A 17774-nucleotide genomic window follows, 5' to 3' on the forward strand; every position below is an offset into this window, starting at 1 on the left:
CATCCAGCCATCTCATCCTCTGTCGTCCCCTTCTCCTCCTGCCCCCAATCCCTCCCAGCATCAGGGTTTTTTCCAGTGAGTCAATACTTCACATGAGGTGACCAAAGTATTGGAGTTTCAGCTTCAGCATCAGTCCTTCCAACTGGCCATGTGTTGTCAGATACAGAATGTGGGTGTGTTCACATATAGGCACATACCTGCAATTTGTTAGAAACCTATATAAGATTGAACATTTAAGTGCAAATAGTTATAGAGATTAACATGAGGGTGGATACAATCTGAGTGTATGGTGGGATATATATATGTGTGTTGTTGGATCAGGCTTATGGATGTTTGGATACAGATTTATGCTCATGACTTTGGAGATTAAACTGTAATTCATGCCAGCAAGAGACACTGACCCTTTCTGAGCAGCTCGTTGAAAATGTGTTAAACCCAATTGCTTGCTATTATTTGATGAACAGTAGTGTGTTTGAGTGGAGAAGGCAATGGCAACCCACTCCAGTACTCTTGCCTGGAAAATCCCATGGATGGAGGAGCCTGGTAGGCTGCAGTCCATGGGGTCTCTAGGAGTCAGACATGACTGACTGACTTCACTTTCCCTTTTCACTTTCATGTATTGGAGAAGGAAATGGCAACCCACTCCAGTGTTCTTGCCTGGAGAATCCCAGGGATGGGGGAGCCTGGTGGGCTGCCATCTATAGGGTCTCACAGAGTCAGACATGACTGAAGCTACTTAGCAGCAGCAGTGTGTTTGAGAAGACTTTGAGATAATGTCATAAAATCTCCAGGTAAAGGAATAAAAATCAGGATATAAGGTTTTTCATACAGTGTGGTTTACTAGTGGGAAAAAAAAAAAAAGAAAAGAAAACCTATTGCCCCATAGACTTAACCCTTCATATATTGACACTGAGTAAGGTATGGATACAATAAGCTTCTTTGACCACATGCTTCCAAACATATTAGAGCCAGATTATATCTTCCCTCAATATTGATTCAGAGACAAAGAGGGAATATTAGGAAAGAAATCTCTGTCAAAAAAGAAAAAATATATTCTGGCCTCTTTCAATTCAGTTCAGTCGCTCAGTCATGTCTGACTCTTTTGCGACCCCATGAATCACAGCATGCCAGGCCTCCCTGTCCATCGCCATCTCCCAGAATTCACTCAGACTCATGTCCATCGAGTCAGTGGTGCCATCCAGCCATCTCATCCTCTGTCGTCCCCTTCTCCTCCTGCCCCCAATTCCTCCCAGCATCAGAGACTTTTCCAATGACTCAACTCTTCGCAAGAGGTGGCCAAAGTACTGGAGTTTCAGCTTCAGCATCATTCCTTCCAAAGAAATACCAGGGCTGATCTCCTTCAGAATGGACTGGTTGCATCTCCTTGTAGTCCAGGGGACTCTCAAGAGTCTTCTCCAACACCACAGTTCAAAAGCATCAATTCTTTGGTGCTCAGCCTTCTTCACAATCCAACTCTCACATCCATACATGACCACTGGAAAAACCATAGCCTTAACTAGACAGACCTTTGTTGGCAAAGTAATGTCTATGCTTTTGAATATGCTATCTAGGTTGGTCATAACTTTTCTTCCAAAGAGTAAGCGTCTTTTAATTTCATGGCTGCAGTCACCATCTTTACTATATAATAATCTTTATTTCATTAATAAGAGCAATAAGAATTACATACTGTCAACATCCTTCTTAACAATGATATCACACAAAATATCTGGTGACAGCTTCTGTAGTGTATATTTGAAGCTCATGGGTTATTATTCTAAATTTACACATAAAGAGCAAAACCTATATTTGTATAGAAATGTATAGAAATACTGTATGCAAATAAAGGAGACTTTCAGCTTATACTGTAACATGCTAAGCTGTATAAATAAAAAAAAATAAATATAAAATTCACGGTATAAACAAAAAAATACATGTAAAGTTCTAATAGACACAAAAGTGACACATATGTGAAATATAAATATGTGATGTCTTTATGTGAAGAGCAATGAACCAAGTTTTATGTCATATTTCTAATTCTTTTCAATATTTGTGTTGTTGTTCAGTCACACTGTCATGTCCGACTCTTTGTGACCCGATGGACTCAGCATGCCAGGCTTCCCTGTCCTTCACCATCTCCAAGGGCTTGCTTAAACTTATGTCCATTGAGTCAATGATACCATCCAACCATTGCATCCTCTATCATCCCTTTCTCCTCCTTCCTTCTGTCTTTTCCAGTATCAGTGTCTTTTCCAATGACTTGGCTGTTTGCATCACATGACTATAAAGTATGGAGTTTCAGCTTCAGCATCAGTCCTTCCAATGAATATTCAGGATTGATTTCCTTTAGGATTGACTGGTTTGATCTCCTGGCTGTCCAAGGGAATCTCAAGAGTCTTCTCCAACACCACAGTTCAAAAGCATCAATTCTTTGGCACTCAGCCTTATTTATGGTCCAACTCTCACATCCATACATGACTATTGGAAAAACTATAGCATTGACTAGAAAAACCTTTCTTGGCAAAGTAACGTCTCTGCTTTTTAATATGCTGTCTACGTTGTTCATAGCTTTTCTTCCAAGGAGCAAACATCTTTTAATTTCATGGCTGCAGCCACCATCAGCACTGATTTTTGCGCCCAAGAAATAGAGTTTTTCACTATTTGTAATGAACTCTATTAATTTTGAAAAAGATTACATTAGTTAAGAGAGAAACATGTTAAAATCTTCCCCTAATTAAATAAATGTATAGTATTAACTATAGCTTAACTCATCATATAAACCTGTAGTCTCAAAAGAGACATTTTAGCCCAAACAATACATCCTTCCTGAAGAAATTGTGGATAGCTTAAAAAAATATTTTCAATAAAATATATGCATTGAACTAGAAAATTATGAAATATTTAAAAGGATATTTTGATCTTTGGAAGTATTCTTATAATAAATACATTCATCATGCCCAAGTTATTCAACATGAGGATACATTTACTAAATTAAATAATCACACATCTTTCCTGGGAAGAGGAAGTCTTGATTGAAAATATGTGAAACATTTCCCATGTGCCTCATCTTCTTTTTCTGGTCCAGAGCTTTTTCATGGCATTTTTCATTTCTCCATTTCTCAGAGTATAGATTAGAGGATTCAGCATAGGGGTGACAACAGTGTAAAACACAGTCAAGAATTTGTCAATAGGTAAAGTGGAAGGAATTCTCACATACATAAAAATACAGGGCACAAAGAAGAGGAGCACTACAGTGATGTGGGAGCCACAGGTTGCCAAGGCTTTGAGCCTCCCTTCCTGACTAAGATTCTTTAGGGAGCGTAGAATGACCCCATAGGAGATGAGTAAGAGCATGAAGATGACCACGCAGATGGCCCCATCATTGGCCAGCACTGTGAGGACAATGATGTGAGTGTCCGTGCAGGCTAGTTTTAACAAGGGGTACATGTCACACACAAAGTGGTCCATGACATTTGGGCCACAGAATGGAAGGTTGTAAACAAAGAGAGGATGAAGGACAGCATGCAAAAACCCACCAACCCAGGCGAAGAGCAGTAGCAGAACACACACTCGCTGATTCATTATTGTCAAATAATGCAAGGGTCTGCAGATGGCCACATAGCGGTCATAGGCCATGACCACCAGGAGTAAAATCTCAGCACCACCAAATAAGTGCTCCATAAAAAGCTGCGCCATGCAAGCTTGGAAGGAAATGGCTTTCTTCTCATAAATGAAGCTTTTAATCATACTCGGGATGAAGTTAGTAGAATAAACAGCATCCAGAAATGACAAATTTCCAAGGAAGAAGTACATAGGGGAATCCAGGGTTGGACTGGCTACCACAGTGATGACTATGAGTACATTGCCCATCATCGTGACAATGTAAATGAGCAAGAACACAGAAAATAATATCTTCTGACCCTGGGGGCTCTGAGTGAGCCCCAAGAGGACAAATTCAGTCACATTGTTCCTTTGTTCCATGGGCACTTCTGTTTGTCTTATTGCAGAGCTCAACTCATAATCCCCTGTATGTACACATTATTGATAGTGGCTTCCTGAAATCGTGAACTGTTTTGTTGTTTCAACAATTAGGCAGTATGTATTATTAAGCACCAGTACTTTCAGATATTACAACACACAGCTTGTTAAAGCATTATTCCTAACATCAACAAACTTACAGACTAATTCAGAGGCAAGTGACTAGAGACATATGTGGGAAAATGACACATTATTAAATAAATCAGGTGCCAAAACTAGCTTTTCATATAGAAGCTAAGTGTACTTATACAGAAAACTTATATAAAAATAAACACAAATTAAAGGTTTAATAGAAAAACAAAGCAAAGTTTACCTCATATTTACTTTCCATTTAATAAAGGATGTTACTGTCTATATTTTGGTGTGGAAGAATCTTCTTAATCAATCACCAAAATCCCAAATAGATATATTTGACAATTTCAAATTTGTCTAAGGACTTAGGAAAAGATACCACAACAATAGACAAAAATAGCTTGTGGAAATTATTTAAATTTTAGCTGATATACACAAAGTTATATCTAAATAGAATAAAGATTTCTAAACAATTAGCTAATAAATGAAATAAAGAAAATTATAACATAAAATATAAACAATTAAGTAAAGACTATCCCTAAATGGCCAAAAAATATATGCTCAAATGCTGAAGCTCACTTGTGAACAGAAAAGAGGAACTGAAGAAATGGCTTGCTTATTAGAGCGTTAGCTTAGTTTTTTGAAAATTATTCAATCAGGTCTACAGGTTCTATCTTTTTTTTTTTTGACAGATGAACAAACAGCATTTAGATAACATATTAACTGAATCTATCTTTTGACTTACAAATATCTGCCCATGATAATATATTCAAATAATTACACCTGAAATTAATCTTTAAGAATGTGCTCTAAAAGGTAAACATTTCAGATCATTAGAATATAAAAGTATCCAAAAAGAGTGTTACAGAATAGAATCAATCTTCACATATTTAATACTCACAAATGATTCCTGACATGAAAATCACAAAACTCTTAAAAAGTTAATTCTTACATCACCGATGTACCCTTGGAAAACATAAAGCTTTGTTCAGCATTTTGTGTTTTAATACACTTCCTGGACTACCTGCATAAGGAGAACGGTGTTCAGCCCACGTTCTAGGTTCTGGTGCCTTCTCCTCATCCTTCACACGCTGATGCCCCCTCTGGAAACAGACAGCGTGATACATGCACCATCACCTGGCCTGAACTGGCTCCATGTGACCAACTCCACACTTGTAGAAAGCCTACTTCATCTCAGTCAGTCAGAGAAGTATTACTTTTCAAGTTGTTGAGGTTTTCAAAATTAATATAATGCACTTTTACTTAAATGCTCTGAATCTTGATTGTAAAAAGAAACTCAGAATTTTCTCAGTTGTGGGAATTTGTCTTAGTAACAAGCATGTTAAAGCAACACTTTGATCAGAGAGAGAGAGAAAGCATCAAACTGTGATGTATTGCTTCAAATAAAATTTTGCTATTTGTTCTTATACCAGTGAAAGTGAAATAGCCTTTGCAACATTTTGAGTCTCAATCAGCTCTGCTTTCCTGTCTTCTTACAGCATTGTTGAACTTTGAGTTTGTAAAGGATAGAGAATACTTTCACATATAAACTTTCTTACATTTTTATTTCAATTCAGGAGGAAACTGTCATGTGATTACTGCTGCAACACTCTATGAGGTAAGTGCAAAGCACCATGAACACTTTGTCTACATTTAACTACATAATGTATGATTGAGTCATTCAATGGGTGCATCTCCAAGGGTGCTTTCTGTCTAATTAAATTCGTTGGGACCTTAATCATAATTTTGAGGTAGACTCTTTATCTCCAGGGATACCACCAGGATAATCACTGTGTACAACAGGAGTTATCAAACCCTGTCCTCTGAGAGAGAATCTTAAGAAACAACTTGGGTCATATCAACAAAAGGGAAAAGTCCAGTCTGGGCAAAAATGTAATATGTAAACCTTTTCCTATTTAAATCATGTCCTTCAAGGGTGGTAGATCTTTAAGTCTAAGCATTGTATTTGAAGATGATATCTGAACTGATTTTCAGATATGATGAATGAAAATTTCAGAATAAGTCATTTAAAGCTTATTTCAAATGCAGATAAAGTGTGTCCCATAATTTGTCACATAATTTCAGGCAGGCAAGTTGACAGAATCAGAGAAGTCTTCCAAAAATAAGCAACACTTTAGTTGAGTTTTAAAGTAAAATTGATAGAACAAGAAAAGATGGCAAAGGAATTCCATGAAAAGGTTACACAATTTATAAAGTCACAAAGGGTGTGTTTGTGTGTGTGTGTGTGTGTGTGTGTGTGCATGTGTTAGCTCTTCAGTCAAGTCCAACTCTTTGCAACCTTATGAATTGTAGGCCTCAAAGCTCCTCTGTTCAATGAATTTCCCAGGAAAGAATACTGGAGTGGGTTGTCATTTCCTGCTCTAGGGCATCTTCCCAACCCAAGAAAAAAACCCAGACTTCCTGCACTAACAGAAGGATTCTTTATCATCTGAGCCACAAAGAAAGCCAGTAATACCTGAGAACCACTTAAACTAAATTATATATTCAGTGCAAAAAGATCAATCTATGAATTTAGAAGATCACTGCCCTGGATTATCTCAGAACTCACTGAGACTTCTTCCTGAAAATCTTTAGTTCGATGTTCCCATTTCCTGACTAATAAATACTGATGCAGTCCAATGTTGTTCTCATTTCTATAACAATTTTCAAATTTTTGTATGCAATATCTCCAATTTTCAGAGAAGGCAATGGCAACCCACTCCAGTACTCTTGCCTGGAAAATCCCATGGACGGAGGAGCCTGGTGGGCTGCAGTCCATGGGCTCGCTAAGCGTCAGACATGACTGAGCGACTTCACTTTCACTTTTCATTTTCATGCACTGGGGAAGGAAGTGGCAACCCATTCCAGTATTCTTGCCTGGAGACTCCCAGGGATGGGGGAGCCTGGTGGGCTGCTGTCTATGGGGTCACACAGAGTCAGACACGACTGAAGCGACAGAAGCAGCAGCAGCAGCATCTCCAATTTTGGACATCTGCAGTTGGGCATCAATTTAGATACATAATTTAAAATGTTCCACAGTATAAAGGTGTTCCCCATCTCATTAAATGGTACTGCATTTGTTCAATGTCACTGCTCAGACAAGAAATCTCACTGTGTTATTTACTCATTTATTGATCTCCCATGACTTATCCATACCCTTAGCAAAGCTTGTTGTCTCTGCTTTCAAAATGTATCATAGATTTGATCGTCCCTACCCCATTTCCTTCCTGGTTCCTTTGGCAGCCTCCTCCAAGTATGTACATGAAAATTCTGGCTTCTGACAACTTGTTATCCTAAAGCAGTCCAAAGGTTTCCTTTAATTCTTGTTCCGTTATATCCCCGCATTGCTCAAAACTGCTACGGTGGATTCCAGTCATATACTCACGGTTTAATGTATCACTTTTAACATTCACAGTAACAAGAATGGGGATCCCCATTTTCCATTTGAAGAAACAAAGATTCAGAACATCTCATTAATTTCAGTAAGGTCACAAATTTTTAAGTGATAAAATGCCAGGAGCCAGCACGGGAGATCCCACCCATGACAAGGTCATGTGGAGAGGCTTGATGAGCAAGGCGAGTCAGGCTTCAGGGGTTCCCCCTGGGTTTTCCTAAACATCTACCCCCAAAAACCAGAGTCTGTCTGCCTTATTGTACTGTGCTTTCCACTCTTCTGCCTCTAAAAGGTATTAACTTAGGGCTCCAGTTAACAGTCTCCTGCATATGAAAAGAATGTCTTGGCTTAAACCCCTTTGATGGCTTTCTAACTTATCTGATCGGTCTGCCTTACTTTACAATTTGTGGATTGTTTATAGCCCCCAATCGTGAGAGGCACGAAGCTTAAAACATCTTAAAGATATAGAGCCTTTGGAGCTAAGAATTAGTTTGGTGAAGAGTTTGTTGAGTTAATGTTTGCCACCAGGCCTCCATATCCTTTATCTTTTAGGCACCTGGGAGGATATTAATCAATGTAATTGGGATGCAGAAATAGGAATATAGTAGTTTTGATGTTAGCAATACTAGACTTTTGAGTTAATAATTTTCTCTTTGTTATAAATCACTGTACTCCACTTTCTTGTTATAAAATATTGTATCCTTGCTATGTAAGAATGTAACTTTATTTAGTGTTTTCTGAGAGTGGCACCAGACTTTGGGGAGAACAACGCTGTTAACCTTATCAGAAAAGGGCTGTAAAATGTTAATTGGCCTTCTGGCCGGAAGATGATGTAAATCACCTGAGACTTATGTATACAACTAGGTATGCAGAGAGAAAGCCTGGTCTCAATAAGAGTCAGGGCTGTTGACACTGCATAATTTTGTATTATCCATTGATCTCTATGTAAAGTCAAAAATATATAAGGCCTTTCTGAACAATAGAGTATGGGCCAGTCACTGGAAAGACTGGTTACCCCGTGTCTTCTTTACTCTATTTTCTGGCTGAATTCCCATCTGGAGAGTGGAGGCTCGCCATGTCTACTTATTTGCCCCAGCTTCTAAGATCCATGAGAGAGGGAGACCAAGGCAGGGCACCCTCCACTATTCAATCGAGTGCCGGTGGCCCAATGTAGATGGTGCAATTTCCTTGTCTGGAACTTTATTAGTTCTCCACATAAACCAAGTTATTCAGCCTCTTTTCTCCACTAAATTTTCCTACTACACTATTTTTTCCTAATCTCTCTTTATATTTCTAAATAAATAAGCTTTTCCTCACCACCCGTCCCCACTTCGAATTACCCTGGATCCACCAGGGCTGGACCCCAGCAATAAAACTAGAATTTGAATCTGTTTTCTTTCATAACAATTTAATTCCTTAATTAATAACAAAGTTATACAACTGTGAAGACTGACTTACATTAGTTAGTCTTACCTTGTGGAAGCTTGTTCACAGTCTGAAGAAAGACTTTTTAAGTTATTCGTAAATCTTGGAATTCTTTCATCTAGAAGCTGATAGCTGCCTTACTACTTAAAAAAGTATTTTATTTCATTCAACTATCTGTGCATTTTCTCTGAAGAGTTTTCTGATTATTCAAAAACTGTTTTTATTTACACTATAGATAATTAAAAAGAAATTCCACAGTGCACAAGGGGAAAAAAATACTTATCATGTTAAGACAATTTATTGGAAAGGCCAGCCAATCCTGTGTTTCCATACTAAGAAACCAGCCATTTCTAAGGGAAATTTATCTCAAGTAATTTCTTCTCCTACTAACTTTAAAGTAGAAAATATCCTTCATTTTTTTAGTCCTTCTCATCCTCTCATGTTGGGGTAGACAAGTTGATTTGAGATTTTGAGAGATATTCTTGTGCTCTCTTTCTTCCATGTCTGCTTTAAGCCTCACAAAAGACCTACTTAAAAATGTATATCAGTTCTTAAAAGGATATCATCTTTTTCCCAATAGAGTTGAAGGTCCCTGGAAATTTATTTACAATATTTAACATTAAGTCATAGAACCAACTGTAATATGTTTAAGACTGATTCTTTCTTAATTAAAACTTTAAACTAAATTTTAAAAATAAATCTGTATGTAAAGATACTACAAACCACATCACACATTGAAGTTAAAAAATGTGACAAGGGTAAAAAAAATGGTTACATTTTCAGATTACTGACATCGACAGCAAAATATCAGCCTGAACATTTTTTTTTTTTGCATTGGAGAATAATTTAGTATGTATTTTCCCACTTGCCATAGCAAGGTTTTCTTTCTTTTTGTCTGCATGCTTAGTCTCTCAGTCATGTCCGACTCTTTGCGACCCCATGGACTGCTGCTTGCCAAGTTCCTCTGTACATGGGGATTCTCCAGGCAAGAATACTGGAGTGGGTTACCATCCTCTCCTCCAGGGGATCTTCCCAATCCAGGAATCGAACTCAGGTCTCTCTCATTGCAGGCAGATTCTTTACCATCTGAGCCACTAGGGAAGCTTTTTTTTTCCTTTGTCTTTAGTACTCAATTCATTCTGTGTTGGTGTTTGGTTGAGTATATAAACATTTGCCATCAGTTCAGATTGATATATAAATGTGTAACCAATTTTTAAATTGAATTTAGTGTGTCTATTTCAGTACATAAACTATGCTATGGGTGGGGCTTCCCTGGTAGATCAGTGGATAAAGAATTTGCCTGCAATGCAGGAGACCCAGGTTCTATCCCTGGGTTGGAAAGATACCCTGGGAAAAGAGCCTGGAAAAACCTATGGACAGAGGAGCCTGGCAGTCTAGATTCCATGGGGTCTCAAGTTGTCAGACACGACTTACTGACTAAATCTCACACACACCATGCTATGTGTGAGGTCATTGCAATTAATAAATGGGTGAAATCATATAAAAATTTCCTCTTGCGGGGATTTTATATTATTACAATAGATTTGACAAAAAAAGAAGGAGACAGCTTAATTTTAAAGTAGTTGCAGTCTTATCAACTACAAATTGGTACTTGTGGTGAGCACTTGTCATTTACCTCCACAAGGGTTAAATCACATGCTGCTGCCCTCAACACACTCTGAAGGGAGTTCAGGGTGGAGAGTGAGGCCCTCTGTTCTCAGGATAAAACTGAGAATATGCCAGGGTCCAGCCCCGGTGGATCCAGGGTAATTCAAAGGGGAGACGGAGTAGGCATCCTAGGAAAAAAACTTATTTAATTAAAAGTATAAAGAGAGATTAGAAAAGGATAGTGTAGTAGAAAAATTAGTGGAGAAAAAGAGGCTGAATATCTTGGTTTACGTGGAATACCAATCACCACCTACGTAGGCCACAGGCATCTTTCCGTTCTCCCGAAGGAGAGGAGACACTGAGGCCTCCCCAGTCTGATCTTAGAAGCCCAGGCAAAATTATCAGGCTTGGTGAGTACCCACGTACCAGATGGAAATTCAGCCAGAAGGGGAAAGAATGACATGGGGGAATCAGTATATCCACAAACTGATCCCATTTCTTTATTTTTCAGGTTTGCTTATATACATTTTGTTATACATAGGGATGAATACAGAGTCATGCAGGAGTCAGCCGACCTGACCCTTGTCAAAATCAGTTGCTTCCTATAAATGTATGCAAAGGTCTTATGGGTTTTACATCATCTTATGGCCATGAGGCCTGCTGACATTTTATGGCCCTTTCTGATAATGGTCAGTCAACCAGAAAACTTATTTTTTCCAGTGGTGATTTTTTTCTTAAACTAGGCGCCACCCTCCAAATAAAGTTGCATTCCTATAGGGTGAAGGTGTAGTGGGTTACAATCAGGAAAGGAATTTACTTAGCCTAAGGTTTAACATGATTAATCTTAAAGGTTAATACTTATTTCTCCTATGTGCTAGTTTTATTCATTATAAGGGCAGGGAATATGGAGATTTAGCAGCAAATATTGGCTCAACAAATGAAAAACCCTTCACCAATATAATTTCTGGTCAACCCACTAATACTATACTAATAATTTTGTAACTTCTCAAAAGAATCTGTATATAGAAAGTTTTAAAGCATCTCGTGCCTCTCACAGTTGGGAGGCTGTAAACAATCACATGTGGCCGGACGAACCTGTTCAGGTAGGCTAGAGAACCTTCAGAGGAGTTTATAAGTTGAAACACTCTTGTCATGCCCAGGAATTTTTATTAACTGGAGCTGCAAGTTAACTCCTTCTCCGAGAGAAATGGTGATGGGGGAGAGCCTCCTGTAAAGTCAGAAGTGTAGGTGAGAGCATAAATCAGACTCTGGTTTTGGGGGTAGATGCTCGGGAACACGGGGTTTCCTGAGGCTCGACCCCACCTTTGCATATGCCAAAGCCTCCTTCCTCATGACCTTTGCCATAGGCAGAGTTCCTCACGCTGGCTCCCGGCAAGAATAGGTTTTCAGGTGGTTAGATACTTTCAGGAGCTGATTTTATGAGTCAAATTTTCCACATATCTAGAAAAACACTAAGTTCCTTCATGGTGAGATCTGGTCCTTGTGACTAGCAAAAACCTTCTGCAAAAAATACATGCTCATTTGCATGAACTCCCCTTCACCTAAATTACATGTATAATGACCTTCCCTCCCAATCTCTTTGGAGCAGCTTCTCAGCTATCTGAGGTGCTGTCTTTCAGGTTGAAGTCCTCATTATGCTCCAAATAACACATGCAACCCTCACATTGTGCTTTTTTTTTTTTTAATCAGTATGTCTTTTTCAGTGTTTCTAAGACTAGACATGGAGTACTGTGACAGAAGTAAGAGGCATCCATTCTACCATGAACAATGTAATCAATCATGGCCAAACCTAAAAGTTGTGCTTCAGATGGGATCCAAAAGATAGAAAGTGGCTTCCATTAGAAGCACTCTTACAAGCAGTAAAATTGAGTAAAAGGTAATTAAGTGAAATTATCTTATTTCAGAGATAAACTGGTTTATATGTAAAAACACTAAACACTTAACAAGAATTTTTATTCCAATACTATACTGCAAAGTTGTAGTCAGAATGTGAGTTCTTGTCTTGTTCCTGATTTTAATGGAAAGCTTGTCAAACTTTCGATGTTGAGTATGATGTGAGGCTGTGCGTCTATCTTGCACAATCTTAATTATTATATTAACATGTTGAGGTATTTTTTTTCTCCTCCAAATTTGATGAAAAGAAATATTTTTACCATGAAAGGACGTTGAATTTCTTCATTAAATAATACAAAGAAGGAAAACAATTAAGAAAGAATTCCATTTATAGCAACTTTGATAAGAACAAAATAATTGAGTAAACATAAGTAGGGATGCAAAAGCCTTGCACACTGAGAACTCCAAAACATCACCAAAAGATGTTAGAGAAGGTACACATAGATGGAAAAATGTTCAAGAACTAGAATATTTCATATTATTAAGATATCAAGATGACCTAAAGATCTACAGATTCAATGCAATCTCTATGAAAACTCCCCCAAATTTTGTTGGCAAAAATAAAAAAATACATCCTAAAATTCATGTGATATGTCAAGGGACTCGAGATAACCAAAACAATCACAGGTGTTCATTCTAAAACATACTATAAAATTATGGTAATCTGAAGCATGTGACACTGGCATCAAGACAGACAGAAGTTGAAGTGGCTGTAATGGTGGAATAGAAAGACACTGAATTCCTGTCCTCCCATAGAAACCCTAAAATTGCAACTATTTTTGAAGCCACTGTTGATGAGAACAACCTGAAGGCTAGCAGGTATTCTATTACTAAAAGCATAAAGCAGGAAGAACACAAAGACCAATAGGACTTGGTTATACAGGGTAGAGTCAAGTCTCATACCTCAGGCAGGCAACACACTTAAGGGAGGCAATTCAGTTGTAGAGCTTCTCCCAAAGAAGCGTATGCATCTGAGCCCCACATAGTGCTACTCAGCCCAGGGTTCCTACACTTAGAAAGTGAAAAAAATGTAACTGTTAGTTGCTCAGTTGTGTCCAACTCTTTGTGACCCCATTGACCATAACCCACGAGGCTACTCTGACCATGGGATTCTCCAGGCAAGAATACTGGAGTGGGTGGCCATTTCCTTCTCCAGGGGAGCTTCCTGACCCAGGGATCAAACCTAGGTCTCCTGTATTGCAGGCATATTCTTTACCATCTGTGTCACATTGGAAGACTGCTGCTGCTGCTGCTGCTGCTGCTGCTGCTGCTGCTGCTAAGTCGCTTCAGTCATGTCCAACTCTGTGCGACCCCATAGATGGCAGCCCACTAGGCTCCTCTGTCTCTGGGATTCTTCAGGCAAGAATACTGGAGTGGGTGGCTATTTCCTTCTCCAGGGGAGCTTCCTGACCCAGGGATCAAATCTGGGTCTCCTGTATTGCAGGTACATTCTTTACCATCTGTGCCACAGGGGAAGACTAAACACCCCCTAAATTGTAGGACTTTGAAAGACAATGAGGATTCTTTTTCAGAGAACCAAAGGCCTGTAGAAAACAAATATTTCTTACAGGCCACACACAAAATCACATACAGTCCAAGAAGAAATAGAACTCAGAGGAACCTGAATCAGACAGCTTGCCGATATTGGGCAGAGCCTCCCAGAGAGGTGGGAAAAAAATTACAATTCACCTTGAAACATAAATACTAGTAACAAACATTTTAGCCAGCTATCCCATGACAAGAACATGGTGCTGACAAGCATTGTATTGTAATCCTCACCTAGCGTTTCAGTGGTGGAACCCAGTCCCAATCACCACCTAGGTGGCATCAGTCTTTAAAAACCCCAGACCAAGCAGCTAGCTGGGCAAGGACACAGCCCACCCACCTGCCATCGGGCTTGGCTATCTTAGGACACACCTTGAGCCCATAGCGAATTTGGGACCCACCCAGCAGATGGTCAGCACCAGCCCTGCATCCCTTCTTCCCTATTTTTCAGAGTTAAATATTTCTGTCTCCTAATCTGGTGATCTTTACATTTCTCAAGACAGTTAATACCATTGTGTCACATCTATCCTTAGGAGAGTTGATGTTGCAAAGGATTTTAAAATGTTCCTCAAGCATAAAACTAAGAACTAAATTCTTTCTCCCTGCATAGCAATTAGTATTCTCAAAAAACATGTTTCAGATTAGAAATGCTCAGGGTTATAGTCCATTCTTTTCCTACCATTAATAGTAAATAAAATAAATAAAAATCAGTATCCTGCATTTACAACACACTTCATGGATTAAAGCTGTTTCATTAATGTAGCTGAACACATGCTACAGGGAAGTCTGAGGACAGATGTTCAGTTTTACTGAATACAATCATCACCGGTGATGTCCCAACCTCTGTGTTTGGATGAGCTTTGCTAGCATTCTAAAGTTAATCCATGGTCTTACCTAAAGGTTTAGACACAAGTTAAGACAGTATTCTCCAATTTTTTTTCACTGTTGTCCCTTAAATTTCCTTTCTTTGAAATTCTATTCTCTTAACTACCTCCTCATTTAAAATAGCAATACCACAAATATACTATCTATGTATGCATTTATGGGTATCTGTGCATTATTTATAAAAACAGTAAGAAATATTCACCCCAAAAGAAATTATTTTCATCTTGTGGTAAGAGATAGTGCCTACATTTAAAATACACATTAGAAAAAAATCAATAAATAAATAAAAGAAAGGGGCATAATGTGTTTATTTAAACTCAGAAAACCGAAACTCTTGCTGTGCTGCAAACAACTACACAGATCTATATCCAGCTAGTCTTACCTTATCACACTCTTCAAAAGTATTTTTCATCTTACCTGTTACTAACAATATTATATTTTTCATTTATTTTTACATTATTCAGTTCAGTTCAGTCACTCAGCCATGTCCAACTCTTTGTGACCTCATGAATTGCAGCACACCAGCCTCCCTGTTCATCACCAACTCCCGGAATTCACTCAGATTCACGTCCATCGAGTCTGTGATGCCATCCAGCCATCTCATCCTGTCGTCCCCTTCTCCTCCTGTCCCCAGTCCCTCCCAGCATCAGAGTCAACACATCGCATGATGTGGTCAAACTACTGGAGTTTCAGCTTCAGTGTCATTCCTTCCAAAGAACACCCAGGACTGAGCTCCTTTAGAATGGACTGGTTGGATCTCCTTGCAGTCCAAGGGAGTCTCAAGAGTCTTCTCCAGCACAACAGCTCAAAAGCATCAGTTCTTCAGTGCTCAGTTTTACTCACAGTCCCACTCTCACATCCATACATGACTACTGGACAAACCATAGCCTTGAGCAGACGGGCCTTTGTTGGCAAAGTAATGTCTCTGCTTTGGAATATGCTATCTAGGCTGGTCATAACTTTCCTTCCAAGAAGTAAGCGTCTTTTAATTTCATGGCTGCAATCACCATCTGCAGTGATTTTGGAGCCCCCCAAAATAAAGTCTGACACTGTTTCCACTGTTTCCCCATCTATTTCCCATGAAGTGATGGGACCAGATGCCATGATCTTCGTTTTCTGAATGGTGAGCTTTAAGCCAACTTTTTCACTCTCCTCTTTGACTTTCATCAAGAGGCTTTTTAGTTCCTCTTCACTTTCTGCCATAAGGGTGGTATCATCTGCATATCTGAGGTTATTGATATTTCTCCCAGCAATCTTGATTCCAGTATGATTTTTCCTGTACAAAAAAGATTCACAACCCAGATAATCACGATGGTGTGATCACTCACCTAGAGCCAGACATCCTGGAATGTGAAGTCAAGCGGGCCTTAGAAAGCATCACTACATCGAACATAGACTGGTGATTCGGGATGCTTGGGGCTGGTGCACGGGGATGATCCAGAGAGATGATATGGGTGGGTGGTGGGAGGGGTTTTCAGAATTGGGAACACATGTACACCTGTGGTGATTCATGTCAATGTAAGGCAAAACCAATACAGCATTATAAAGTAAAATATAGTAAAAATAAAAATTTTAAAAAAAGAAAAGAAAGCATCACTACAAACAAAGCTAATGGAGGTGATCAAATTCCAGTGGAGCTATTTCAAATCCTGAAAGATGATGCTGTGAAAGTGCTGCACTCAACATGCCAGCATTTTTGAAAACTCAGCAGTGACCACAGGACTGGAAAAGATCAGTTTTCATTCCAATCTCAAAGAAAGGCAATGTCAAAGAATGCTCAAACTACCACACAATTGCACTCATCTCACACGCTAGTAAAGTAATGCTCAAAATTGTTCAAGCCAGGCTTCAGCAATATGTGAACCGTGAACTTCCAGATGTTCAAGCTGGTTTTAGAAAAGGCAGAGGAATCAGAGATCAAATTGCCAACATCCACTGGATCATCCAAAAAGCAAGAGAGTTCCAGAAAAACATCTATTTCTGCTTTGTTGACTATGCCAAATCCTTTGACTGTGTGGATCACAATAAACTGTGGAAAATTCTGAAAGAGATGAAATACCAGACCACCTGACCTGCCTCTTGAGAAACCTATATGCAGGTCAGGAAGCAACAGTTAAAACTGGACATGGAATAACAGACTGTTTCCAAACAGGAAAGGTAGTACATCAAGGCTATATATTGTCACTCTGCTTATTTTACATTATTATTATCCATCTATTCCCCTGGAATCTTATTTCCACATAAAAATAACCCTTGATCTTTATCATGTATACCCAGGTCCCATAGCTCTCTGTCTCATTGAATAATCAGAACAATTATGTGGAGATAAACTAAAAAAGTCAAAATTTCCAAAACTGAATTTCTCATGAAGCCTTTTTTTTTTTTTCCTGCCAGTAATACATGTTAACACTATGGCATAGCAATGTGAAAAGCTCTATGGACATAGTACTTACTTAACTATTCAAAGTGCTAATCTCATGCTCAAACAGAATGTCAATCTCCTCAATGACTGAGCTGCTTGTTTTCAACTAAGCATCTCTTTCACCCAAGTGGCACTTCCTTTGAAACTCATACATTTGAATTCCATTTATTGAGTCCATTTTTATGATGCCCATGAAGGTAATATATCTGCAGAAAATAGATCATCAGATGACTTTTCCTTGATACTGGAGGGGTCACTCCTTAGTGACTGAGCATGAACACCAGCAAGACCAAGGGGTCAAGAGAGTGTAAGTAGCCTGGTAAATGAAGGTCAGCAGAGAGAATAAGAAAGATAAACTAAATCCCCACACCCCCCTCCCCTGCCAAAAGAGAGTAATGCCTCAATGACGGTCTTGACAATGTGGCCAGTGGTCAGATCCGTGTTTTGACGATTTCATGTCATGACAGGAGGAGT

General features: G+C 38.9%; 1 protein-coding gene and 1 pseudogene across 1 annotated transcript; one reads left to right on the forward strand and one right to left on the reverse strand.

Moving 5' to 3' along the window:
* LOC120882208 overlaps nt 1–17774 on the forward strand; it is a 933819-nt pseudogene that overhangs the window by 406051 nt on the left and 509994 nt on the right.
* On the reverse strand, nt 3061–3984 carry LOC120854770 (olfactory receptor 4A15-like). The gene has a single exon (XM_040229006.1). It carries the CDS (start codon nt 3976–3978, stop codon nt 3061–3063), a length of 918 nt encoding a protein of 305 aa, XP_040084940.1. The 5' UTR covers nt 3979–3984.

The sequence above is a fragment of the Oryx dammah genome, unplaced genomic scaffold (genome assembly GCF_014754425.2).
Source record: "Oryx dammah isolate SB20612 unplaced genomic scaffold, SCBI_Odam_1.1 HiC_scaffold_2, whole genome shotgun sequence".
Taxonomy (NCBI): domain Eukaryota; kingdom Metazoa; phylum Chordata; class Mammalia; order Artiodactyla; family Bovidae; genus Oryx; species Oryx dammah.